The 27,184-nt window shown below is 35.6% G+C and overlaps 1 protein-coding gene across 1 annotated transcript; it reads right to left on the bottom strand.

Annotated features, from left to right (window-relative positions):
• Window positions 1-21,211: 21,211 nt before the first annotated feature.
• LOC107646364 (synaptotagmin-2-like) lies at window positions 21,212-24,036 on the bottom strand. Its single transcript, XM_088491514.1, has 8 exons — window positions 23,865-24,036; window positions 23,641-23,739; window positions 23,481-23,531; window positions 23,059-23,182; window positions 22,760-22,980; window positions 22,581-22,655; window positions 22,287-22,363; window positions 21,212-22,199 (listed from the first exon to the last, which is right to left on the bottom strand). Exons 1-8 carry the CDS (start codon window positions 23,973-23,975, stop codon window positions 21,326-21,328), a joined length of 1,632 nt encoding a protein of 543 aa, XP_088347640.1. The 5' UTR covers window positions 23,976-24,036; the 3' UTR covers window positions 21,212-21,325.
• Between the last annotated feature and the right edge of the window lie 3,148 nt (window positions 24,037-27,184).

Raw genomic sequence — 27,184 nt, 5'->3', positions numbered from 1 at the left:
GATAAACTATCTTGCTTTCCACTTTTTTGGAAACCTAAATAATGGATAAAGAAAGCAAATTGTGTAACTTTGTTCTATTGACGCCTAGCGTGTGGGCTTCAATTTGAATCAAACAATGACTTCATAAAATCAGTTGCTTTCATATTTTAAAATTCCCTATTGACAGGAACTCGTACCGTTGAGCTGCCTTAATTGTTTGTCCTATTTATTTCAGACTCAAAATAAATACCAAATATGTTATCTTAAGTAATCAATCAATTCAAAATTTAAACATGTACAATATCTGATTGTGGTAACACCTAAATAATGTTTGCTTTTATTCAGTGTTCTTGTGTGGTCTGGATATACTGTGTGTGAAACTAAAAAAATATCTCTAAAAAAATATCAAATATTAAATTCACAACTCTGGTATATTATTTTATTTATGATTAGGATTTAGAATTTAAATTTTAAAAATCTATATTTTGTTCTTTTTTTTTGTCAGGATATTTAGTTCTTCTTTTATCAAATAGCTTTATGAATAATTTATGAGTTTGCCGACAAAACTTTTCTTTTTGGTCTGGGATTTTGGTATTGGGCTGAACTCTGGACTCAAGTGATAAATATTATAGAAATTACACATCAATTTGGGTTGGGCTTGATCTGTAAATTTAGGTTTATAATGATCAAAAGATTCTGTATTATGGGAACTGGGCCTATTTGAATGGACCATATAAAACATTGGAAATTACTTAGAGTGTGTTTGTTTCTGAGAACAGGATAAGATAAGATATTGAGATAAAGGATAGAAACACAAAATTTTGTATTCTTGTATTCTATTTAGTGATAAATTAGAACAAATTATAAAAATCTAATTTATTCTCATTTTTTTTCAAAAAATTTGAGACAAAAAATATAATAATAAAAAATAGAATTATCCTTTCTATCTCACAAAATTTACCACCAACTTCAACTAACTCTCTCAACACCCATTCGATCGTCACACGGTCCAAAGATGGAACCTCAAAACCAAAACAATGTCACTCTATCACTCTTGATCTCACTCAAAAACTTTCAAGAAATGTGAAACAAACCCTCACTTGTCCTCATTAGGCCTCTGCCATGCAGGAAGAACATGAGACCCTCATGCGCAACAACACACGGACTCTTGTCACAACACCTTCCCAAACACCTATTATTGGGTGTAAATGGGTGTTTGCTATTAAGCGAGCACCCGACAACTCAATTATCAAATATAAAGCTAAATTGGTGGCTAAGGGATTTCACCAAAAAGAGGGTATTGATTATGATCAAATTTTTACTCTAGTTATTAAGCCCTCAACTATTGAATGGTTATCACAACAGCTCTTTCAAAAAAGTGGCCTCTTAGGCAATTTGATTTTAACAATACTTTTTTAAATGGTGAACTAAATGAACAAGTTTTATGCTTCAACCTCTAAGATTTTATGATTCTAACTCCTCTTTTGTTTGCAGATTAAATAAGGTAATCTATGGCCTACAATAAGCGCCAAGATCTTGGTTTTACACTCTTAGTTCCATTTTTTTCGGTTTGGTTTTTCGAGTACCAAATCGGACACTTCCTTATTTATTAAATTCACATCTACATATTGCATTTATATTCTAGTTTATGTGGACGACATTGTTATCACCGACTTAGATCATAATGCTATTAATGACATTGTTTTTTAAATGAAATCTGTTTTTTCACTTAAAGATCTAGGTTCACAACATTATTTCTTAGGATTAGAAATTACATATCCCACAAAAAGATATTTTACATATCTCTCAATCAAAATATATTAATTAATGATTTGTTACAAAGGGTGGACATGGATAAGTCTAAGGTTGTTTCTATGCCAGTGCTCACCACTGAAAAATTATCTATCCTATCTAACAAAAGAAAAAATCAAATATTGGTGTTAAAAGAGAGAAATTACCTCCGGAAGTCAAGGACTGACCTCTCCACACTTAAGGCCTGCCACGGTCCTCCGTGCCATCAGTAAGAAGCAAGGTAGGGCTGGAAGCATCGCCTCCACTGTCTGGCTCATCATGGCTCCCGGTGCTACTAGGTGAAGGGGAGTCCGGGGTGTCCTTCTGTTCTGGAGGTCGGTGAGTACTAACAATGAGCTCCTTCAGATAGTTGTATCGGCGCTTTGCGGCGCTCCATTCGCTCCATCCGCCGGTCTTGCCGGTCGAACCTCTGAAGGATCTGAAGGAACATCTGATGGGAGAATGGTGCTTGTGGTGTGGATGATGGTGGAGTAGAAGAAGGAAGAGTGTCCAAAGATGGGTCTGGAGGCCGGCTCACAGAGGGAACTGGGGGTCTGATGTACTTTCCATTCGGGACATACTAATCGGCCCTAGGGATCATGACCTTCGTGTCCCCAGCCCAATAGGAAACACCCACTACAGAGACTAAATCTAAAACCAATGCAGGGAAAGACAGGTTAGCCGCAATCTGCACGTGCTCCATTGCCTGCCAGATGAGTCAGGGCAGGTTGAGAGGTTGCTCTGTCAGGATGCACCAGATGAGAACAGCCATGTCCGTTGTGAAGATGGACTCGTGAGTGCTCAGAAAAATATAGTGGGACATAATATGTGCCCACACGCGAGCCTCCAAGGCAAGTGATTGGGCTGAGATGCTCTTGGGTTTTGACCGGTGTTGCCGATAGATCCGGGTGCTGCCAGGTTGGGCTATAACTCCAAGGACGCTATTCCAGTCAAACTGATAGATCTGGTACTTAAGTTGGGCCTCTTGATATGCATCCAATCTCCCTGGACTAGGTGGAATATCCAGTGCTCTCTGTATGGCACCCTCGGAGACAGGGACTTGCTGCTGACGAACATAGACAGTCTGCAAGGTAGGCGAGTAGAAGTTGGAGTAGAATTCAACTATCCATGATAGGTTGGCCTCCCGCGACTGCCTCCTTAAAAATTCCCACTGTCTCCTCTCAATACGGGGCTCCACAAAATCAACAAAATGGGTTGGGACAATGACAAAATGCTCATTATTGTAGTTCCTCTCGGCTAGGATGGGGAACATCTGCTCGCAATAACGGTTAGTGAACCGTGTGGGTCCGTGGGGGAAAGGCTTTCTCTGCTTCATCAACTTTGATGATCCTCTTTACTCACTTTGTTGGCGGCTTGATGCTTGTAGAAGGTGGTGCCTTAGCCGGTGCTCTCTTGGTTCCTCTCCTTGCCGGTGGCTTTTCAGAAGCCTTTTTCTTTCCTCTTTTAGTGGCCATCCTAAAGAAGGAAGAAAGAGAATTAATTTCAAGTATAGATAACTAACAATTGGAAGGAAGGAGGTCCAAGTAAGAATGAATGCCAAAGGAAAAGGGATGTCCTATACATGGTAGCTACAACATGCATGGAAGACATTATGTAAAATCATGAAGGCAATTCAAAACAATTAGATGCAAAAGGGTTAAAAACATGCAAGTAATAGGCATGAGAAGCATAACTCAAGTATTAATTATTAAATGTACTAAATTAAAGAGTACTTGTATGATGACAATTGTGAATGATAATCTCAATACATGTGGATTGCAAGTGTTGTGAAAAAGAGAGGCATTAAACTGTGAGAGTAAAATAAAATAGAATTCAAAATGCCATAAGAGCTTTTCCACAAACACTTGGTGTGCAAGTGAAATTAGGAATTAGAATAATTAATCCAAGTGTATATGAGATCCATAATAAAATGTCAATTGTCAAATCACTCCTCATAATATCCACAAGCTCAATTATAATAAAATAATACCCAAATAAAGCTCCAACACCAACATAAAAATGCATGATAAAAGAATGAAGAAGAAACCATAAATAAATAAGCTAATATAAAATTGAGAAAAAAGAAAAATAATTAAATGCAATAAAAGAAAGAAGAATGAAAGAGTAGAGGAGAGGAAGAAAAGAAACCTGAGGGAGAAGATGAAAAAAAAAGGGAAGAAGGAAGAAGTAGGAAGTAAAAAGTAAGAAGAGGGAAAGAAGGAAGAATTAGGATTGAAAGAGAATTAGGATTTGGGAGGGGGAAAACTGAAATATGGGCGGCGTACTGGTTTAAGTGAGGCAGCGCAGGCGACGCGCACGCGTACGCGTACGCGTGGGTGGCGCAAATGTGAAGGCGACGCGTAAGCGTCTGGCATGTGTACGCGTGCCGTTGGGTGTACCATTCGCGCGAAACCAGCCGCGTGCACACACAACTCTCTGTTCGCATAGCATAGAACCCAAAATTTGCATATGACGCGTGCGCGTCAGGCACGCGCACGCGTGGATGGCTAAAAAGTGAAGATGACGCGCACGCGTCAGGGATGCGTACACATGAGTGTTTTTGTGCCTCTAGCACAGTGCCAGTGCGAAACCATCACAACTCTCTGTTCGAACATGGATTGACGCCGATTTCCTGATCCACGCTTGAGCGTCCTAGACGCGTACGCGTGGGTTGCCAAAACTGCAAGTGACGCGTACGCGTGGGCTTGCTTGCGCGCAAAGCACGCTTCCTTCGCAACTCCGGCACAACTCTCTGTTCAAACCCAATAGTTGTCGCATTCACGCATGACGCGTACGCGTCATAGACGCTTGCGCGTCGAATGCCTCTTTTTTTTTTATGCAGAATGCAGGTGATTATGCAGAATTTATGAATTAACACTGATAAAAATAAAATAAAATAAAACTAAGAATAAAAAGAAAAGAGCGATCATACCATGGTGGGTTGCCTCCCACCTAGCACTTTTCTTTTACGTCCTTAAGTTGGACGGTCCACAAGCTCAATCTTCTTCTGTTGGTGGATCCTCCAAGAGGAAGATCTTCAGCTCCTTGTTGTTCTTCATCTTCTCACTATGATACAGCTTCAAGCGGTGGCCATTAACTTTGATGAATTTGGGACTTGAAGAATGACTCAGGTGAAAAACGCTATATGGCTCAGCCTTTTCCACCTGGTAGGGGCCTTCCCATCTTGATCTTAGCTTGCCTGGCATGAGCCTCAACCTGGAGTTGTAAAAAAGAACCAACTTTTCAGGTCTGAACTCTCTCCTCTTGATGTTGTTGTCGTGCACAGCCTTCACCCTCTCTTTGTATAGGCTGGAGTTCTCATATGCTTCGAGTCGAAGGTTCTCTAGTTCTACTAGTTGTAGCTTCCTTTCAGCACTGGCCTTCTCAAATCCCATGTTGCATTCCATTACCGCCCAGAAAGCTTTGTGCTCCACCTCCACTCGGAGGTGGCAAGCCTTGCCAAAGACTAGGCGGAATGGACTCATTACGATGGGTGTCTTGTATGCTGTCCGATAAGCCCAAAGCGTATCTACAAGCCTGGTACTCCAGTCTCGTCTGTGAGGCTTGACAATCTTCTCCAATATGCGCTTTATCTCCCTGTTAGACACCTCGACTTGCCCATTGGTCTGGGGATGGTAAGCCATGACTACCTTGTGAACAATGCCATGTTTCTTCAGTAGACCTGTCAATCTCCTGTTGCAAAAATGAGTGCCTTGATCACTCACGATTGCTCGTGGTGATCCAAAGCGACAGATAATATTATTTCGAACAAAAGAGACAACAACATTAGCATCATTAGTACGGGCAGGAATTGCTTCCACCCATTTAGAAACATAATCAATAGCTAACAATATGTATAAGAAAACACTAGAGCTTGAAAATTATAGCAGAGGATTGAAATTTCATAAACTGAATTCAATAATACTGAAATGTAAAAGTGTAGAAGAATTAAAGTGTATCAAGAGAGCTTTCTATTCTATCCTACTCCTACTCCTAATGTTGCCTACTACTATTGCAGCCTAACAGATCTCCCTAATGAAATGAAGTTGATGCCTTTATATATGTTTTACAAAATGAAAATGAAATTGAAATTGAAACAGATTATAATTCAAATGAAATTCCTATTCTAATTGTTTCTTGTGCCTTTGAGTCATGTCCAATGGGCTTTTGTTGGTTTGGCCTTGAATTAGAGTGGGACAGGGGTGTTTAGTGCAGCTCCCAGTGGGGCGCTCAGTTCACAATTTGAGCGCTGCGCTTACTAGCCTAGGCGTGCAAATTTGCTTCTCTAGCGTTCCCTTAGTGAACGCTAGTTTACTCTTTGAGCGCTGGCTCTTGGGTGCTTTGGTGCGCAATCCCCTTCCTTGGCGCTCCTTTATTGAATGCTACGTTAAGAATTTGAGAGCTACCCTTGGTATGGATGGCACAAGCCTTGCCTCCCATCTCAAAACCCACGAAAAATTTAAAAAAATGAGCGTGGCGCTCACTTTCTAGCCTTGTTTGGCTATTGAGCATGGTTTTTGGGTCTTAAAGATGCCTATCACTTGTGCTTCAATTTTATGCCAAATATAGATTTTTATATATCGTTGGAAAGCTCTGAATGTCTGCTTTCCAACACAACTGAAAGTGCATCAATTGGACATTTGTAGCTCAAGTTATGCTCCTTTGAAGAAGGCATGGTCATGCTGTTTTGGAGGCCGAAAACGCTCAATTAGTGAGCGTGGCGCTCACTTGGCAAATGAGCGCTGATTGGAGGCCAAAGTTAGCGCCAGCTTCTGAGGCCCAAAATTAATGTTCACCCCATACTATTATATATCATTGGAAAGCTCTGGATGTCTACTTTCCAATGCATTTGAGAGCGCATCATTCAAAGCTCTACAGCTCAAGTTATTCTTCTTGGAAGATAGAGAGGTCAGCTAGCCTTACTGCAGGTTGATACTATGTTCATCTTTGCACTTTCGAGGTAAGTTTTCTCCCTCAGATTTAGTGTCCACCATACAGTGCCATATATTCTTGGAAAGCTCTAGATTCCTACTTTCCAATGCCACTTGAATCACCTCAATTGGAGTTTTGTAGCTCGAGTTATTCTTGTTGGAGCGTAAAGAGGTCAGGGTTGCAAATCCTCTTTGCTCCTCCTTGAGTCTATTTCCAACTCTTTTGCCACCTTAGGAGTATGATTCTTCTTTTAGTACTTTTTATTGCTTCTTCTTCTATTATTTCCTATAAAGTTTATAAAATCAAAAGATCAAAGAAATATACCATTTAAGCACAAAAGCATTCAATTTTTAAGCACTAATCATCAATTTCTTATATGAAAAAGCATAGAAAAACATGACATGATGACATGTCATCAATACATCCAACTAAATCAATACCAAACTTTCATTTACAGCTTAATCTACCTTCTTGGGTCACAATTCACCATTCATTTTAATTTTTCCATCACACTTCATCATTCTCAACCTCAATTATCACATATACAATATATCAAACAATTTCCCACCAACACATTCACCAATCCTCATTTCATCAGCATCAATCTTTATGATCAACTCATTCATGCTCCATATTAATGATAAAAAATGCACATTCATACAAGTTCATCATACATCACATTCCAACATCATTATTTAACAACATTCACAACATCAACAACCATATCAATTCAACCCTATCGTATAGGTCACTAGTCTAAGTGTCCATGAATATTATATGCTACATAGAGGAAACCAAAACCATACCTTGGCCGATTCCCAATATGCCCTTAACCCAAACTGAGCACAAGCTAGGCTTCCAACCACAAGCAAGCCTCCAATACCACTCCAACAAGCACCAACAAGATCCAATAGCTTTCAAACTCATAATAATCAAGCTATATACACACAAATCATCACTAATCAACCTAGGCTCATCATAAATAAAATTTCACAAAAGTTCAATGCCTCTAAACTTGTTCAACAGTTTTGGTAGCCAAAATCCAAGGCTAAGCAAGAGTTAGAGTGAACCTAAACACCCAAAAATCACAAAATCTCACTTAATCAAAAGCCCTAAACTCGAAATTTTGAAGGGAAGAACTGAGAATATTTCGTGGTTACCTCACTAATTTCTTGGATGGATTTTGTAGAGCTCTTCACAAGGAACGCGTAGCTGCAAATGGTGCGGCGATCGGAATTCTATAACTCAAGATATGAGCTTGTGAAGACGGTGATGAATAGTAACCATGGGGTTTTTCTTCTTCCCTCTTTTCAGCATGCAAGTGTTGTGTTTGAGTAAGTGTTGTGCTGAAAATGGGTTCACTTAAGTGCTTATATATGTTGGGCTTGGGCCCAATTTGGGCCCGGTCCAATCCGTTAGCGTTTTTAGCCCATTTGGCCTAACTTCGGGCCAAACCTTTAAAATTAACACCCAGTTTTTGACTTCTAATATTTTTCTAAGGTTTTTGACTGTTTTCACTTTTTCTCGCACAGTACTGGGAAGACTTGAACCGGTTCGACCGGTTCAACTGCCGGTTCATAGTTTTTCGTGGTTTTTCGTAGAAAACACATTTTCTGACTTAGAAAAACCTACTGAGTCCAAAAATCATATTTAAATCTTCAAATTCTCACTCTAATTTTTTGGGACTTAACTTGGATAATATTAATTACTTAATTAAATAATTAATTAAGCTCGGTTCTTACAAGCTATGCCACCGTCAACTTCCACCGAACAAATGTGACACCAACACGTAGAGGAGGAAGATACGAACACTTTCATTAGATTATATTTTTTATTAGAGTTGCGGATTTCAAGAAATCGAACGCCAAAAGTCGGAAGTTCCATGGTTTCTCATTCTCTCTCTCACATGGCCATTCTTTCATTTCTTTCTCAATGAAGCATGCACAGCTGATTTGAAAATGAGAATGATGATTATTAATGGTAATAATAATGTTTTAGTTAGTTTAGTTACACACTAGGAGGGGGGTGGGGGTCATGCATGAGCCACATGTCAAGTTATAAAGCTGTTGAGTTAGTGGTTCAAGTTATAAATATCTTAAACGGATAACTATAAAAACTGGATATATTAAAACACAAGTAATAATATATAGGAGTTACTAATATAAATAACATTAGTAACATGATATAAGATATACGGTGAAGCATTAGTAAAGCAAAGCTCACCGAAGAATACCGATATTTACTCGTATCGGCGGATTCGAAACTTGATAATAATAATATTAACTAAACTCTATTTTTAAATTAAAAATATCAATTACTTAAATTAAAATATACATATAATTTTTATTACTTATAAATTACTCGAATTATAGTTTTAATTATGTAAAATATTTCATCATAATATATATATATATATATATATATATATATATATATATATATATATATATATATATATATATATATAATTTGATAAAATTCAAATAGTTATAAAATTAATTTAAGTATTTATAATATAGTAATTTCTAAAAATAAGAACCTCCAATTTATAAAATAAATGATAACTTATTTATATTTATATTTTTAAAAATGTGAATCGTTACAACCTACCCACCTTACAAAAATTTTCGCCCTCGAAAATTGATATAAGATGAAAAAGATTCATTCTAACCTCCCTTTTCAAACATGTCAAAGAAAGATAGAAATATTTGACCGGTTTAATTTTCAAACAAGAGGAAAATCAAAGTCATACTGACACCAAACTATGATAAAGATGGATGTTTCAAAAGGTTCAAGTAGCCAATTAGAAACATGGTCAAGCAAAGATATAGGCGAATGATAGAATATGATCAGAAGGGAATCAAAGCATGGTTTAGGAAAGGTATCTGAAACAAAGAACTCCAATAAAGAGGAAAAATAGGAAATGCTTTGCCAACTCTTGTGTCAAGAATTGTAAGTCGAAACTGAACGGACCATTGAGAAATAACTCCTAACGTTCCCAAACTCCGTGATTCGCATAACCTATTATTTCTATTTCGTCTATGATAATCCACTAGTGTTCCCGTATACACAAATCATCAGTATTAAGTTGGCCAGACCTAATACCATGAGAAATGTAATGGTCGACTAATAGCATTAATCAATAGACAGTCATGCATATAAAACTCAAACTCTTGTCATTAAGACAAGTCGTACTACATGACAGACACTCAAAGTATGCAGTAAAGCATAGTCAGTCCATTTCCAAGGCTCTAACAGGAACGAACTGCTCTGATATCATAATGTAACACCCTAACTTTTAGCACCTCATGATCGTACTAAAAGCTCAGGTGTTACTTACCTCTAAACCTTTATATTCTATGCTATTTTTATTTAATATTGTGCCTTTGCAAATACGAACCGAAACTTTCACCAAGAAAATGAAGAGTCGGTACTTTAAATCATTTAATCACAAAGTTTTTTATATCCACGTAGCATTATATACATAGACTTACTTAAAGATCCTCAAATACAATTCCTACCCTTCTAAAAACTAAAATAATAAATGACGAGGGAAAAATAAAATCTAAGAACTCAACTCGTAAATATAATCTTCTATGCTCCTGTAGCTCCGCACTAAACTTTCGCACCTGTAGCTGAAAGGGGTGAAAATAAGGGGTAAGAACTGGGGAGTTCTTAGTAGGGTCGGGGTGTAGAGTTATATTCATTTTATATATATTTGGTCCGCAATAACAGTCAACAAAGTACAATCCAATTCAACAATTATAGAACATAGAATCCAATCACAAGCACACACAATCATAGAAAACACAATCATAAACAAGTATGCACAAACAAGTATGATGCATGTCTAGTCCTATACAGGCTATGAGCTCATGGGTCGGTTTGTTGGCCGATTCCCGACACTGGTTCTGAGATAAGCGTCTCGTACCGCCATCACTATCTCAGCCAACGTCCCCTCCATGAGCGTTACGTATCACCGTCCTCATGGGAGAACCTTCCTTTTGGTCTCCAGTAAGTGTTACGCATCGCCGTCCTCACTGAGCCGTCCTTATAGTATCAAGTGAGCGTTACGTATCGCCATCCTCACTAGAAACTTGGCACTTAGGCCTAACATCAATCAATTTCTTTTCAATCTTCTCTCTACTTTACTGTGGTAGAGATCCCTTTAATTAATACCTTCTTTTCTATCTGCTCTACTGTGGCAGAGATCCTTTCACTTAATACATTGATGAGTGGATAATTTATACGCTTTTTGGCATTGTTTTTAGGTAGTTTTTAGTATGTTTTAGTTACTTTTTATTATATTTTTATTAGTTTTTATGCAAAAATCATATTTCTAGACTTTACTATAAGTTTGTGTATTTTTCTGTAATTTCAGGTATTTTTTGGCTGAAATTGAGGGACCTGAGCAAAAATATAATTCAGAGGTTGAGAAAGGACTGCAGATGCTGTTGGATTCTGACCTCCCTGCACTCAAACGCATTTTTCTGGAGCTACAGAAGTCCAATTGGCGCATTCTCAATTGGGCGAGAAAGCTAACATCTTGGGCTTTCCAGAAATGTATAATAGTCCATACTTTGCTCGAGATTTGATGGCCCAAACTGGCGTTCAATGCCAGCCAGAGACCCTTTTCTGGCGTAAAACGCCGGAACTGGCACCAAAACTGGAGTTGAACGCCCAAACTAGCACCCAAGCTGGCGTTTAACTCCAAGAATGGCCTATGCATGTAAAAGCTTCAAAGCTCAGCCCAAACACTCACCAAGTGGGCCCCAGAAGTGGATTTCTGCACTATTTATACTTAGTTACTCATTTTCTGTAAACTTAAGTTACTAGTTTAGTATAAAAACTACTTTTAGAGATTCATTTTGGGGGGGGGGGGATGACATTTTACATCTCATATTGTATCTTCTACGGCATGAGTCTCTAAACCCCATAGGTAGGGGTGAGGAGCTCTGCTGTGTCTCAATGGATTAATGCAATTACTATTGTTTTCTATTCGATCACGCTTGATTCTGTTCTAAGATACTCACTCGTACTTCAATATAAAGAATATGATGATCTGTGACACTCATCATCATTCTCAAATTTATGAACGCGTGCTTGACAACCACTCCCGTTCTATCTGAGCTCAACGTAGTCATTGGGCGACAGCTTGAGTGCGTATCTCGTGGGTTTCTAATCCACGAGTTTGACTTGCATCTCCTGACAACAGAGCATTCAAACCCATGAGATCATAACCTTCGTGGTAGATGCTAGAACCAATTGGCAGCATTCCTGAGATCCAAAAAGTCTAAACCTTGTCTGTGGTATTCCGAGTAGGATCTGGGATGGGATGACTGTGACAAGCTTCAAACTCATGAATGTTGGGCACAGTGACAGTGTGCAAAATGATAGAGAGATCCTATTCTGACACAAGTGAGAACCGACAGATGATTAGCCATGCGGTAGCTGTGCCTGATATTTTTCATCCTAGACGAAAGATCCGACAGTTGATTAGCCGTACAAAAACCGTACCTGGACCATTTTCACTGAGAGGACGGATGGTAGCCATTCACAACGGTGATCCACCAACATACAGCTTGCCATGGAAGGAAGCCATGCGTGTTTGGAGAAGAAGACAGTAGGAAAGCAGAGATTCAGACGACAGAGCATCTCCGGAACCTCAACCTGTTCCTCATTACTGAATCACAAGTATCATTCATTATTTCATGTTATTTGCTTTTCATAAACAAAATCATTCATATCATTTTAATCTCCTGACTAAGATTTACAGGATAACCATAGCTTGCTTCAAGCCGGCAATCTCCGTGGGATCGACCCTTACTCACGTAAGGTATTACTTGGACGACCCAGTGCACTTGCTAGTTAGTTGTACCGGAGTTGTGAAAAGTGTGATCACAATTTCGTTCACCAAGTTTTTGGCACCGTTGCCGGGGATTGTTCGAGTTTGGACAACTGACGGTTCATCTTGTTGCTTAGATTAGGAAAAATTTATCTTTTTTGGTTTAGAGTCACTAAATTTGAGTCCTTAATTTTCTTTTCAAAAAAAAAAAAAGTTTTCAAAAATCTTTCAAAAATTTTATTTTTCTTTATTAATCTTTAATCTTTCTTTGAGTTGTTTAATTGAGTCTTCTGTTTGAGTTCAGTTTCATGTTTTATGTTTGGTGTCAATTACATGTTTTTTTGTTTTTTTTTTCCGAATTGTATGCTCTTTTTATTCTTCATATTTTCGATTTTTATGTTCCGTGGGATCGACCCTTACTCACGTAAGGTATTACTTGGACGACCCAGTGCACTTGCTGGTTAGTTGTACCGGAGTTGTGAAAAGTGTGATCACAATTCCTTGCACCATACATCCTTCTCTTTTTATTCTTTTTCTTTTAAAACCAAAATCAGCTATTTGTGACATTCTCCAAAACCTTTTAAAACAATTTTCCTTAAACTAATTCTTCTTTCAAAAGACAAAGCAAAACTATTTATTAGTTAAACCCGTTAGCAAGGCCTCTAGACTTTAGGGGAGTGACAACCAAACTCATTTTCTTGATATCATTATAAATCCTTAACAAATCATTGTTTTCTTAAACTGAATTTAATCAAATAAAGTTTCTAAATCAAATCAAAATCAAATCATACAAATTAGAAGTTCCGAAGCAATTTCAAAACCAAAACCAATCCCAATTTCATCCTTGAAACTAATTCTTTAACTTTTTCCAAGACGTCGTAAAACGAAATCATTGTATCAAAATTCAATTATTTTTAAAGTTCACTAAAACTCCTCCGAATGAAATTCTTAAGTCAAATTCAAAACATAAACTCTTTTCATATTTAAATCAACCTTAAACATAATACTTTTTTTTAAAAATAATTTTAAGTCGTAAAATAATTCTTTTCAAAATAAATCGAACTCAAAACATATAATTTTTCTTAAATGAATTAAACTCGAAACATAACTATTTTCTTAATAAATCAAACAATATAGCTTCTCAAATACAATCTTTTTCTAAATAATATTTCAAACAAAGTGTTAAACTTTATAACAAAATTTCGGTAGCATCTCCCCTAAAACATGGACTTTGTCACCCTTCTCGAGTCCCATCCTAACTATTTCTCAAACTTTTTCAAATCATTTCCAATAAATCATCAAAACCATTTCTAATATCAAAACATTTATAAAATCAAACCAATTAAGAATCAAACTGCCTGTAAAATCAAACCATTTTCATATCTTAAATCATGTTATCAATTCATCAATTTATTTCTTATTAAATCTCAATGCCATCATCAAATTTCACCAATTCTACTTGATCACCAACAACATTCCAGCCCCAAATTCATCAAAATAGTTTGGTTCTTGGTTACATTTAAACCGACCAAATCTTAAACTAATCACAAATATCAATATATCACAAAAATTCAACACAAATTCAGTCAAATTCAATCAACAATAAATTGCAACATCAATTCACTAATCCTATACCAATTTAACCGATGAAAAATTACAAAAATCCTACCTCCGTATGAAATCAAAATCAATAAAAACTCTGGAAAAGCTTTTTGATGGTGCTGCTGAAGAAGAAAATACCAGAAATCGTCTGTGCCCCCTAGAACTCCAATTGGCAACTCAAAGGGAAGGGGAGCTATGCCACTGTCAACTTCCACCAAAAAAGTGACACCAACACGTAGAGGAGGAAGATACAAACATTTTCATCAGATTAGATTTTTTATTGGAGTTATGAATTTCAAGAAATCGAACGCTAAAAGTCGGAAGTTCCATGGTTTCTCATACTCTCTCTCACACGGCCATTCTTTCATTTCTTTCTCAATGATGATTATTAATGGTAAAAATAATGATTTAGTTAGTTTGGTTACACACGGGGGGCTGGGTGTCATGCATGAGCCATGAGTCAAGTTATAAAGTTGTTGAGTCAGCGGTTCAAGTTATAAATATCTTAAACGGATAACTATGAAAACTGGATATATTAAAACACAAGTAATAATATATATATGAGTTACTAATATAAATGACATTAGTAACATAACGATAAAAGATATACGGTAAAGCATTAGTACAACTAAGCTCACCGAAGAATACTGATATTCACTCATATCGGCGGATTCGGAACTTGATGATAATAATATTAACTAAACTCTATTTTTAAATTAAAAATATCAATTACTTAAATTAAAATATACATATAATTTTTATTACTTATAAATTACTAGAATTATAGTTTTAATTATGTAAAATATTTCATCATAATATATATATATATATATATAAAAGAATATGAATTTGATTAAATTCAAATAGTTATAAAATTAATTTAATTATTTAAAATAAAGTAATTTCTAAAAATAAGGAACTCCAATTTATAAAATTATAACTTATTTATCTTTATATTTTTAAAAATGTGAGTCGTTACACCTATCATGCCACTTTTTGGCCCTTTCCTTTTAGAGCTTAATATTCTCAAATGCAGAGTGCCTAAACTCATTAATGAATCCATATTTGACGATAAATTTTGACTTCAATTAGACGGATTTTAACACATAAACTCACACTAAACTACCAAAATAGCATACTTTTGTGATTTCTCCCTAATTTGGACCTAAATGTTAAAACATGCATTTTTATGCTTAAATTGAGCAATTTAATTCTACTTTTATACCATTTGATGCCATGACATGTTTTGTTAAGTGATTTCAGCTCAATTAAGCAAGAATGGTTTGATAGAAGTGCAAGGAAGCATGCAAAAAGGGAGAACACATGAAGAAAATAAAGGAGAAGCATACACTGAAGTGTGCATACGCCTCTGTGCATACGCACAACTGGCAAAATCAGCAATTGTGCGTACGCACACATCTGTGTATACGCATAAGTCCCTGCGCGTACGCATAAGTCCCTACGTGTGACTTCATTAATGAAGTACGTGGCTCGAGATTTTGGGTCTCTTTGGCCCAATTTTGGAAGTGCTGAAGCCATCTTTGAGTGCTATATGAAGGGGACTTCATTCCATATCAAAGCATTAGCTTAGGGAACTCACTTAGACATTAGAAAATGCATTAGGAGTAGGAGTAGTGTAGATTAGAAAATTCTCTCTTAGGGTTTTTATTAGGGTTTCATTGTAGAATTTTATAGTTTTACTTTTGATCTTGGATTTTGCTCATCTCATTGTAAGTACTCTTTAATTCCCTCCTTAATTACACTACTTTTGTTACATTTTGCTCATAGTTCAAGTTATTTTGTTAATATATGCAATTTTCGTTTCTTGAAGTTTTGGTTGATGAATCTTGTCTTTTATGATTTCTATTTGCTTTGTTTATTGTTGATTTTGTGAATAGTTTGGTTATACTTTTCATTTTCCTTTGTAATTTCCTATGTTTTGGTTTTATGCGCACTAAGTGTTTGTGAAAATACCACTTCATAATTTTGAGTATATTTTCACACCTTGGCTTGGAAAATGAGTTCCTAGGATACTAGAGTCATAATGTCCTTAGTTGGTTCTTTTTTTCATTGACGCTAGCTTTTTGCCAAGTTAATTGGTAAGTTAGATAGGACTTATGGATTAAGGTCAATTATGCTTGCTTGACTTACACCTCGATGTTAGGGGTCGACGAAGCGAGATTGACTCGTCATAGTTGCTATAGTTGTGGTTATGACGATGATAGGATTCCTTAATTTGCATTTCCAAGTCAAGGCTCTTTTATGCATTTATAACATTTTCGCTAAGTTTTGATCTTGTTCTGTTTTAATTTGCTTTACTTTCCTTTTTGACTATTTGTTAGTTCTTTTAATCTTTCCGTTTTATGCTTACAAAACCCCCCTTTTTGTCACAACCAAAGGTGTGCACCTTAATTGCATTGTCCAAGGGAGACGACCCGAGGTTTAATTACTCTCGGTTAATTTTATTTGAATTAAACTTTGATGGTGGGAGTTGGTTACTGATGAATAGATTTTTGATGGTATAGAATATCACAAATGAATTCTCATTGCAAGTATAGTTTCTAAACCAACAATAATCCTTTCATACAAAAATTTGGTTGTCACAAGTAACAAACCCCTATAAAAATAACCAAAGTATTCAAACATCGGGTCGTTCTCCCTAGGAATTGCAATAAAGTGTTCTTGTTATTGGTTATGAAGTATGTTTGGGGGGTTTTTAAGGTAATAGACAAGAAATATAAATGGAAAAGGAAATAAACTAACAACTAACAAAGCTCTTGGCAAGGTATGAGAACTAGAAGTCTTCTCCTCATTATCCTCCTCAATTGTGACAACAATTGTCCATTGCTCCCACATAGTTAACCTCTAACTATGAAGGAAAGTCAAGTGGATGAATTAACTTGATTCCACAAGTCCTAGCCTAATCATGGTGAAAGACTAGCGTTAGTGGCATTCAAGTTAATTAGGAACTTCTAATTATCAATCAACAAAGGAGTTTGATAACTCAAGAGTCACCAATTACTCTACCTAGGCCAAGAGGCGATGTAGAAGAACAAGAATTACAAAAGGAAAAGTGAATCAAAGCTTGAAATTAACCTAGATCTAAAAAATCCTAATCTACCTCTAACCTAATTCTAGAGAGAAGAGAGAGATTCTCTCTCTAGAAACTAACTCTCACTAAAACTAGAAACTAAACTAACTAAGACTAATTGGTAACTAGATGATTGATCCCCCTTTAATCCTTGGGTTAAATAGCATCAGAGGTGAGTTGGATTTGGGCCTGGGAAGCCTAGAAATCGCCCCCAGCGGATTGCCTGTAAGTGAGTTATGTGCGAGCACCGACGCATACGCGTGGATCACGCATACGCGTCGCTTGACAAATTGCCATCCATGCGTACGCGTCCTATACGCGTACGCGTCGCCATGCGACCTCACAATCCACGCGTACGCATATGCTACGCGTGCGCGTCGATTTCAGCATCCCAAATCCTTGTTTCTTCATGAGTTCTCTACTTGCATGCTTTTCCTCTCCATCCCTTTGATCCATTCCTAGCCTTTCCAATATGAATTCACTAACAAACATATCAAGGCATCTAGTGGAATCAAAGATGAATCAAAATTAGCAATTAAGGGCCTAAAAACCCCGTTTTCACACTTAAGCACAAATTAAGAGACAATCATGAAACTATGCTATTTCATTGAATAAATGTGGGTAAAAGGTCATAAAATCCCCTAAATTAAGCACAAGATAGACCCTAAAAATGGGGTTTATCAGTTGCAGGTATGGTCTATACATGCAATGAAAATTATTTTTAAGTGGAAAAACCCGAACCGGTACAATCCCCACTCATCAAGATTTAGGCACCATTACCGGGGAACAATGCAATCGGTGTCATATTTTTTGTTGTTGTAAATATATCAATAGTGTAAATAGCCTACTTTTTCGTTATTTGATTGTTTTTGTTAATACTTAGGTGTTTGTTTTTCTTGTTTATTGATGTCTTTTGCTTTTGTTTTCTACTTTTTCTATGAGTTATCACCCTCGTTGCTTGGAGTTTGGTTGTGATCATATTGTAGGGTGTGATGGATTCAAATTGGGATTGCATCATGGAGTGGGAGAATCAATTGAGGGAGGAACCAATTGCGTATGAGCAACACTCATGACAACTACCTTCCCTATGCTACAATGAACCAAACCCTCTCCAATATGCATACCAAATCCAAAGATATGAACGATACCCTATACACAACCCCCAATCACCAAACCTTCAAGCACCACACACTCCACCTCCATGGAATTCGAATGTTTATACACTTTGCTACCAACCATATGAACCATCACTTCCTTATACACCACCTCATTACCCTCACCCACATGACATACCTTCCAACTATACAACCTTTCTCCCAAACAATATACCTCCTTTCTCACAGTAATGTGAAATTTTCCAACCCTTGGCCCAAGAACAGCAAGACCTTCAAGCTTTTCTCCAAGAGCAAGAAAAATTTCGATGGAAGCAAGGGGAGTTCATGGCTACCATAGCCAAAGCGGTGAACCGCTTGGCCTTACTATGCTCAAGCAATCAAGACATTCCCCTTGAGGAGCGTAGAAGATCAACTAAGGAGTGTAGTGGGGAGGAGAACATGGAGGCTAAAAGAGAAGAAGTGGAGTTGAGGCTAGAGTCGCAAAAGGAGGAAGGTAAAACAATTGAATCAGAAGAGGTGAATGGAGAATTAAGGGAATTTGATCAAGAAGTGGATTCCATCATCCATGATATTTTGTTCACCTTGGTCAATCCCCTCAATGATCTTGAGGAACCCTTCTCCTTTGAGTTTGAGAGAGATATGGAAGTAGACCTCACACAACCTCCTAAGTATGGATTGAATGAAAGTGAGGAACATTTAGAGGAGGTTGGTAAGGGAGAGCTAGAGAAGAATGATGAGGAAGAGATAGACAATCAAGAAGTGAGAAGTTTCATGCAAGAGTTCACAAGAGCGACTCCATTCCAAAAGCATCTTGAGTGGGTAATGATGAGCGGATATTTTATACGCTTTTTGCCATCATTTTCATATAGTTTTTAGTATATTTTGTGTAACAGCCCAGACCATCCGCTAGCACGATATTATCCGCTTTGGCACACAAGGCCTTACGGTTTCGCCTTTGACGATAGGGATGATAGCCGAAGCCCCCCCCCCCACACTCACTTGTCAAAACGCGTCATTCTAGGGAGAGGTATCCACACCCTTATAAGGCATACTTCGTTCCCCTCCCCAACCGATGTGGGACCTTACAATCCACCCCTCTAAGGGAGCCCAGCGTCCTCGTTTGCACATCGATCTGGGCTCCAGCTCTGATACCATCTGTAACAGCCCAGACCACCTGCTAGCATGATATTGTCCGCTTTGGCACACAAGGCCTCACGGTTTTGCCTTTGACGATAGGGATGATAGCCGAAACCCCTTACACTCACTCGTCAAAACGCGTCATGCTAGAGAGAGGTATCCACACCCTTATAAGGCATGCTTCGTTCCCCTCCCCAACTGATGTGGGACCTTACAAAAATTACTCCGGGGACACCAAACTTAAAATCCGAAATTAAAGAAAAATAAATAAAACAAAAATCAAAAGTTAAAGGAAAAATAAAATAAATAAAACTAAGAAAAATACCCAATCTAAGCAACCAGACAACTAGTAGTTGTCAATCACAAACAATCCCCGACAACGGCGCCAAAAACTTGGTGCCCAAATTAGGATTTCGCACAGCTTAACCGGCAAGTGCACCGGGTCATCTAAGTAATACCTCAGGTAAGTGAGGGTCGATCCCATGAGGACTGTCGGACTGAGCAACAATGGTTGTCCAACTAACTTAGTTAGGCAAATAGAAAGGGATTTGGTGAGTCTATCCGCATAAAACAGTAAATAAGTAAGTAAATAAAGCAAATAAGGGTTTGGTGTAAGAACAGTATGAGAAAGCAGTTAAAACTTCAGAGATGTTAATCTTTCCGGATTAAAAGTTCTTACCAACTATTTTAACAATGCATGATTCATTCCATGGCAAACTGTAAATGTCTAAACCATAATCTCTTAGTGATTTAGCCTCCTCTAACCTTCATTAACCGCTAGTCTCGTGGTTATTTAATTCCGATTAGATGGTTAAGTTCAAAAACTAGTTTATGACCACAAAAATCCTAATTAACCAAAGCTAACAGGATTATATAAGATTATCTAACATTAAATATGTATTTCCCACAAAACACATTAGAGATTGAAGTTTGATACAATTTTTTGCACGCATGATTAAAAAAAATAAGATATTATTATCCTTAAAATTTGGTAATTTTTTGTTAAGTATATTTTTTTTTTGTAATTTTTTTGTTAACAACTAATAATACATTTAAAAAATCACAAAAAAATTATATACTTAGAAAAAAATCACTAAATTTTAAGAATAATATCTCATTTTTTAAATTATACTTACAAAAATTCACATCAAAATTCAATTTCTAAAGTATTTTTTGAAAATATACATTTATTGTTGGATATTTTTATCGTGTTTTTAAATTATTTAACGGTATTTTTTTTTATAATAAAATTTAGGTACATTTTTATCAGTATTTGAATAATTCGGAGACTTTTTTGGTGATTAACCCTTTTTTTAAAAAAGATATTTAACTATTTATAAAATTAGATCTTTATAGTTTTATTATTTTTTTTCTATTCATCGTAGCATGTACCTAATTATAAAAGTAATGTTACTTTGAGATGGTTTGATAATGTTAGAAAAACAATAATTTAAAATTAACTTATTTAATTTATTATTTTTAATTTTATTTATAAAATATTTATAATTATGTATTTATTATATTTAATATTATCTAATTATTTCAACCATAGTTTTGGAATATATTTTTTTTTTTGGTTCTTAAACATATTTAAAGATTTTTATATTGAATTATGAAAGTTACTCATGAATAGTGGATTTATCTATGAAAGTATGAAGAAATAAATTCAGCTAGATGCCAAAAATGGTTGATTAAATGGGTCTACATTATATCCAGAAGACTTGATTGGTTTGAAAATTTTGTTAAAATTCAAAAGAGGTAGGAATAGCAATGAAAATGATATGCACCTAAATAAACTTTGTTAAAAGGTATATAAGGAAGTGGTGGTGGTGATCAAGTGGCGGGTTGAGAAGGTCTCCACATGAGCTCAATCTGAAGGCGACCATTCTTGGAATCTATGAGATGATATCTCTCATTGATTCTCTTGTTAGTAACAACATCAGCAAGAGAGATGTCAGCGTAACCGAGAGACTCCTTCTGACGAAGCAAATTACGGGAAGAAGTGCTAACAACCTCCACATGTAATTTGTCGTTAGTGGGAGGCTCCTCCACCACAAACTGGAACTCCTCTTCCCACCGCGGGTCTCTGTTCTTCTTCACGTGTTTGGTTTTCCTCTCCTCTCCCCTGAAAATGAGGCGTACTTGTGGATTCGTGTGGTACTTTCCTTCCACGTCTTGTGCCTCATGGACTACAACTACAAGCAATCCTCCACCTGGAGGAGTCCCTTCTGGAGCTTTATCCATCATCATCATCTCTGTCTCTTCAAACCCTTTCCCCATCTCTTCCTCCTTGAAAGCCTTATATGTTAATTCCATAACTATCTGACCTCGGGACTTGTCATTTGCCCCATCATTCGGATCCATGTTCTTAAGCAGATCCAGTGTTATCACCTTTGTTTCTTCCTCTTTCAACTCTTTCAGAGCCACCACATTCATACCCATAAAATCATGCCTCCCGACCTGCTCCCAGTCATACACTTCAAACTCTAGTGTCTGTGTTTCTGGATCCTTCACTAGCAAATTAAATTCTTCATTCCATTCTGGGTTCAAGTTCTTGTGCTTCACCGTTGTCTTTTTCGCTGGCATATTGTCCCCAGAAAGCTTTATCTTCACATAAGGGTCAGATGCACCAAGAAGATCTTTCTTCTTTAGCTTCATTGCTCTCACTACTTTTACAACTAAAATTCCAATAGCCCTTCTCATAGCTCTAACATTTCAGATTAAAAATACATAAGTGATTTTTCTTTTTCTTTTTAGAATACATAAAATAAAAATGCAAAAGTAATGTATGTACTTTGCCGGATCCATGATTTGAACGTCGAGGGTTTTGGGCCATAAATACATATTCGCAACCTGATCTTTGATAAGCTCCTGGAAATAATAATATAAAAGCCATACATATTTTAAACAAACTGTACTAGTAGTAATATCAAAACAGTTCAATTCATAAATTGAATTAGGAAGAGCGACATTCGCTCTACCATAAATAGATTCCCTGATTACCACTCCAAGTCGATGACGAATGCATCTCAACTTTTAAGAATTAAAAAAATAAAAACAAAAATAAAAATGTGGTCAGACATATTACCTGAACAAACCTGTAGAGACCAGGAATAGACATAAGATCAATCCCTAGAAGCTTTAGTCCGAAGTCAACATGTGGCTGCAACATAAAGGATGCCAAAGTAGTAGAGAGTTTATCATGAAACAATTGAAAAGCGATATAGTAAGCTATGCCCCCAAAGGTTTACAAACACCACTACAAACCTTTTCCATAAGAGACACAAAGATGTTGGCAAAACAAGGAAAGCTTGGAACCAAAGGTTTCAAAGTGACACGAGGTGCAAGAAAAACTTGCAAATCCACCACTTGAATGGTTGGTTTCAAGCCAAATGCCTTAACTGCGACGGTGACATTAGGATTTCCAGCCCATTTGATACTTGGTTCCATAATTAACTCCTTCTCATCAGTTATATAAACTTTCATCCCTGAGGAGATCAACGAATTAATTAATATGTACCACTTAGTTAGATTGGTACCTTGTTATTTGTACAAGCTAAGAAAACCTTGAAAAGTAGGGGGCAGGCTGCCAAGAGTGAGCACTTCAAACTCTACAGAATCAATTTTATAGTTGGGAATCTGCTCTGCAATCATGGGTTTCACAATGCCCTCTGCGGTCTTGCATATTGCCTAATTAAACAACAGTTAGTTGATTACATGCATGCAGTAAGTAAAGTACACCAATTAATAATGGAAACTATAGGTAAATAACTCCTCACCAACCAACTTTAAACAACTATAATTAATAATTATTAATTTTATATTTTAAAAATAAAATTTAAATAATTACTAATTAATAATTTTAAAAATCAAAATTACTAATTAATAACAAATTGATTAAAAGTTAACTGGTTGGATATTAGTTACCCAGTAGAGTACATTAATAATTTATCAATTAATTAAGGAATAGACTATATCTATACCTTACCTTGTTAAGATAGGGCCACATGTATTCGATAAGCCTGTTAAGCCAGTCAACCTTAAGGGACAAAGATTGAAACAAATAATATAATAAACAGTGTTGCGTTTAATTTGTCCAAACAATATATATATATATAGCAGATAATAATGCATAATACATTACGTACCCGATCGAAGTCTGGATTTTTAATCCAAAGTGGAATCTCAGGAATTATTCGTTGGAGAGTTTCAGAGTCTTGATTCGCTAGTGGTTGGATCTCAGGATCCTGTGTTATTTCAAATAGTGTCAGTATAACTACTCATACACCTATGGCTGCGTATTTGTATGTGTATGTAATGAAAGAACTTGATGATAAAGAAGGTCAAAGGCGAAAGGAATATACATACATACCTTAACATCGACGGATTCAGAGTAAATGAAGAGAAAATAGCCAGCGACAAGGCCAAATGAAATTCCAATTCCGAACCCGAAAAACCCAAAAATGGTACTGAAAAAACTCATCTTCTCTAAAGCTTCAACTCTGGAAAAAAAGAAAAAATTTCAAAATCATATCTATCTTCATCGAAAGAACCATCTCAAAAATGCATCACTTCTAATGTCTCCGAGCTCTCCTCGGATCACCATCCTTCCGCTAAAACGTGTAATGCTTAGCAAATTTTGGAAAACAACAAGGATAAAAGAAAGAGTAATATTTACATAATTATTTTTTATTTACTTATTTGTCTTCTTAGCCAAAAAGAATTAATACATCATAAATATTTGAAAGATAATAAAAAAATAATTTAAAGTTATTTTATTTTATATTAAATTTGTTTATTTTATAATTTTTATTATTATTAAATAATTAAATAATTCTAAATATAATAGATATACAATTATAAATATTATAAACATAAAATTATGAATTTAAATAAAATAAAATAATGTTAAATTACTGTCTATCTATCGTTACGAGATTAATAATCCTACTCCTTATACTAATAAAAATGTAACTATTATATCGTATATAAAAATGTTTGGAAATTATAGTTTAAGAACTATAGGTGACTATAATTTATTTATTTATTTGGCTTTCGTTTACCCTATATCCTGTTTAAAAGTCAACATCGTACTACTAAATGAAATATAAATTCCAATCCTCTCAAATTTTAATACTTATCAACAAAAAATATGTAGGATTGTAAAAGGGGTATTTTTTTTTTTTTTTGAAAATATCATTTTATCTATGAATTATTATAGATCCAATAAAATATAGAATAATACTTTACATTTAAGTAATTTTCTTATTCAACCATGTTATTTTCTTTCATGTATTATGCTACCTTTTCTTTCATACTTTTATAACAGACTTTTAACATAAAACTTCTTCTTCAATGTAAAGTTTCATTCTTCGTTCTTCTTCAACATAAAATTTTTTTATTTTTCTCTAATTTTTCTTATTTCTCTTTAGATTTTCGTTTTCTTCTTCGTTTTCGTTGTGTTTCTTCTCTAATTTCTTTAATTTTTGTTTTCTCTACTTTCTCTTCAGATTTTGATATGCATTTGAATAGCGTATTATTCTTCTGTATCAAAACAATGAATGATTCAAGTTCAAATCAGTTGAATGAGAGCAATTTAAATTATTCTTCTGAATCGAATCAAGTAGACGATACTACAACAACGTATATTATTTTTAAGGATTATATGTGTCAAAAAAGAATTAAAATCTGTCAACAAATCAATTTTTGACACTATTTTAACTATGGAAATATGTTAATAAAAATTTTGTCAAAAATAGTATTTTTAACATATAAGGAATTGTGAAAAAAGCTTAATCTTATTTTGATAAATATTGGCCATCAAAAATAATTTGTTAGAAAAATTTGAGAATATATTTTTTATGATACTTATTAACCGTCAAAAATACTATTTATTTTAACACTTAATGACCATAAAAAATTCTCAACAAAATTTTTTTACAATTATTAACCGTGAAATATATTATATCATAGAATTTTTTGGCAATTTTTTACCATAAAAAAATTCAATCATATTTTTTTTGACATTCATTATTATAAAAGTTAAGATTTCACCTATTATTGATTTTCAAATGAAAATGACTCTAATAATAGACAAAACAAAAATTCTACCACTATAACATGAATATACTTTCACTTGATCATATATAATCATCGTATAAAATCAAACAAGATCTTTGCAATTTTGATAATTGATCATGATTCAAAACTAGTACAAATAGCATCCTTATGTAGCATTTAACAAGTATATCAACAACAATTAACACCAAGTTTTAAAACCAATACTCAATATCATAATATCATATTAATGTTCTTTTTTGTATAATGCTATATGAATCACACTCTTAAACTCATCAAAGTCTTGAGCCATTAATCAAATGGACGGAGTAGGATTGTTGTCACTTTGAACTATAGGCAACCTTCCACCTAATAGTTGCTCAAGTATTCCTGCCATATGATCTACCTTTCTTCAAATCATCCACCTCTAGAGTCTTAATATTTTTTTTTCCTCACATTGAAACTTTGTTTGGAGATCAGAAAATATGAATGAGTCACGCCAGCCCCATAACCACGAACTCGTCTATGTCATTCAGGTCCAAATATTTCCACCATGACCTCATGTTCCTTCATCTCTAATGTTTCTTCATTTACTTAAGATGATAATTCCTTAAGTAAATCCTAAAAGGGATTAAATCAACCTAATAAAATCGATAAGAATATATGTGAAGATGAATATAAAATGCTTGCTGTAACACCTTACCACACAGAGTCTTCCGCTTAAGTCGTAAAATAGAGGTGGTGAGGTATTTGATGAGCGGATATTTTATACGCTTTTCGACATCATTTTCATATAGTTTTTAGTATGTTTTGTTTAGTTTTTATTAAGTTTTTATAGGTTTTAGTGTTAAATTCACATTTTTGGATTCTACTATGAGTTTTTGTATTTTTGTATAACTTCAGGTATTTTCTGGCTGAAATTGAGGAGCTGGAGCAAAAGTCTGATTCAGAGACAGAGAAAGCACTGCAGATGCTATCCGGATCTGACCTCCTTGCATTCGGAAGAGCTTTTTTGGAGCTACAGAAGACCAAATGGAGCGTTCCCAATGGCTATTGAAAGCCGACTTCCAGAGATTTTCAGCAATATATAATAGTCCATATTTTGCTTCGAATTAGAAGGTCCAAAACTGGCGTCCAACGCCAGCTACTTGCCCCCTTCCAGGCGTCCGGCGCCCACAGAGCAGAGTCTAGCACCCAAACGCCCAGAGAGGACCCCCTAGCCAGTGTTCAACGCCCTAGAAGCCTCATAGCACGTGGATCTCATCAAAGCTTAGCCCAAACACTCACCAAGTAGGCCCCAGAAGTGAACTTTAGTACTAGATAGACTGTTTTGCCCTCACTAGTCATCTGTTTAGTATTTAAGACTTATTTTACATCTCTCTAAGGGGAAGACACCTATCATTTACCATTATTTTCGAGTTTTACCTTGTATTTATTTTCAGTATGAGTTTCTAAACCTCCTAGGTTGAGGGGAGGAGCCCTGCTGAGTCCTATGAATTAATAAAAGTATTACTGTTTCTTCTCCGATCCGTGTTTGATTTATCTCTAAGATGTATATTCGTTCTTCAACATAGTGAATAGGATGATCTGTGACAATCAGCTCTGTTCATCATATTAAGACAAACGTGCTTGACA

Source organism: Arachis ipaensis, chromosome B6, assembly GCF_059453495.1.
Source record: "Arachis ipaensis isolate K30076 ecotype BB chromosome B6, ASM5945349v1, whole genome shotgun sequence".
Classification (NCBI taxonomy): domain Eukaryota; kingdom Viridiplantae; phylum Streptophyta; class Magnoliopsida; order Fabales; family Fabaceae; genus Arachis; species Arachis ipaensis.
Note: the sequence above shows the minus strand (reverse complement) of the source record. Positions and strands in the feature narration are given on the sequence as shown.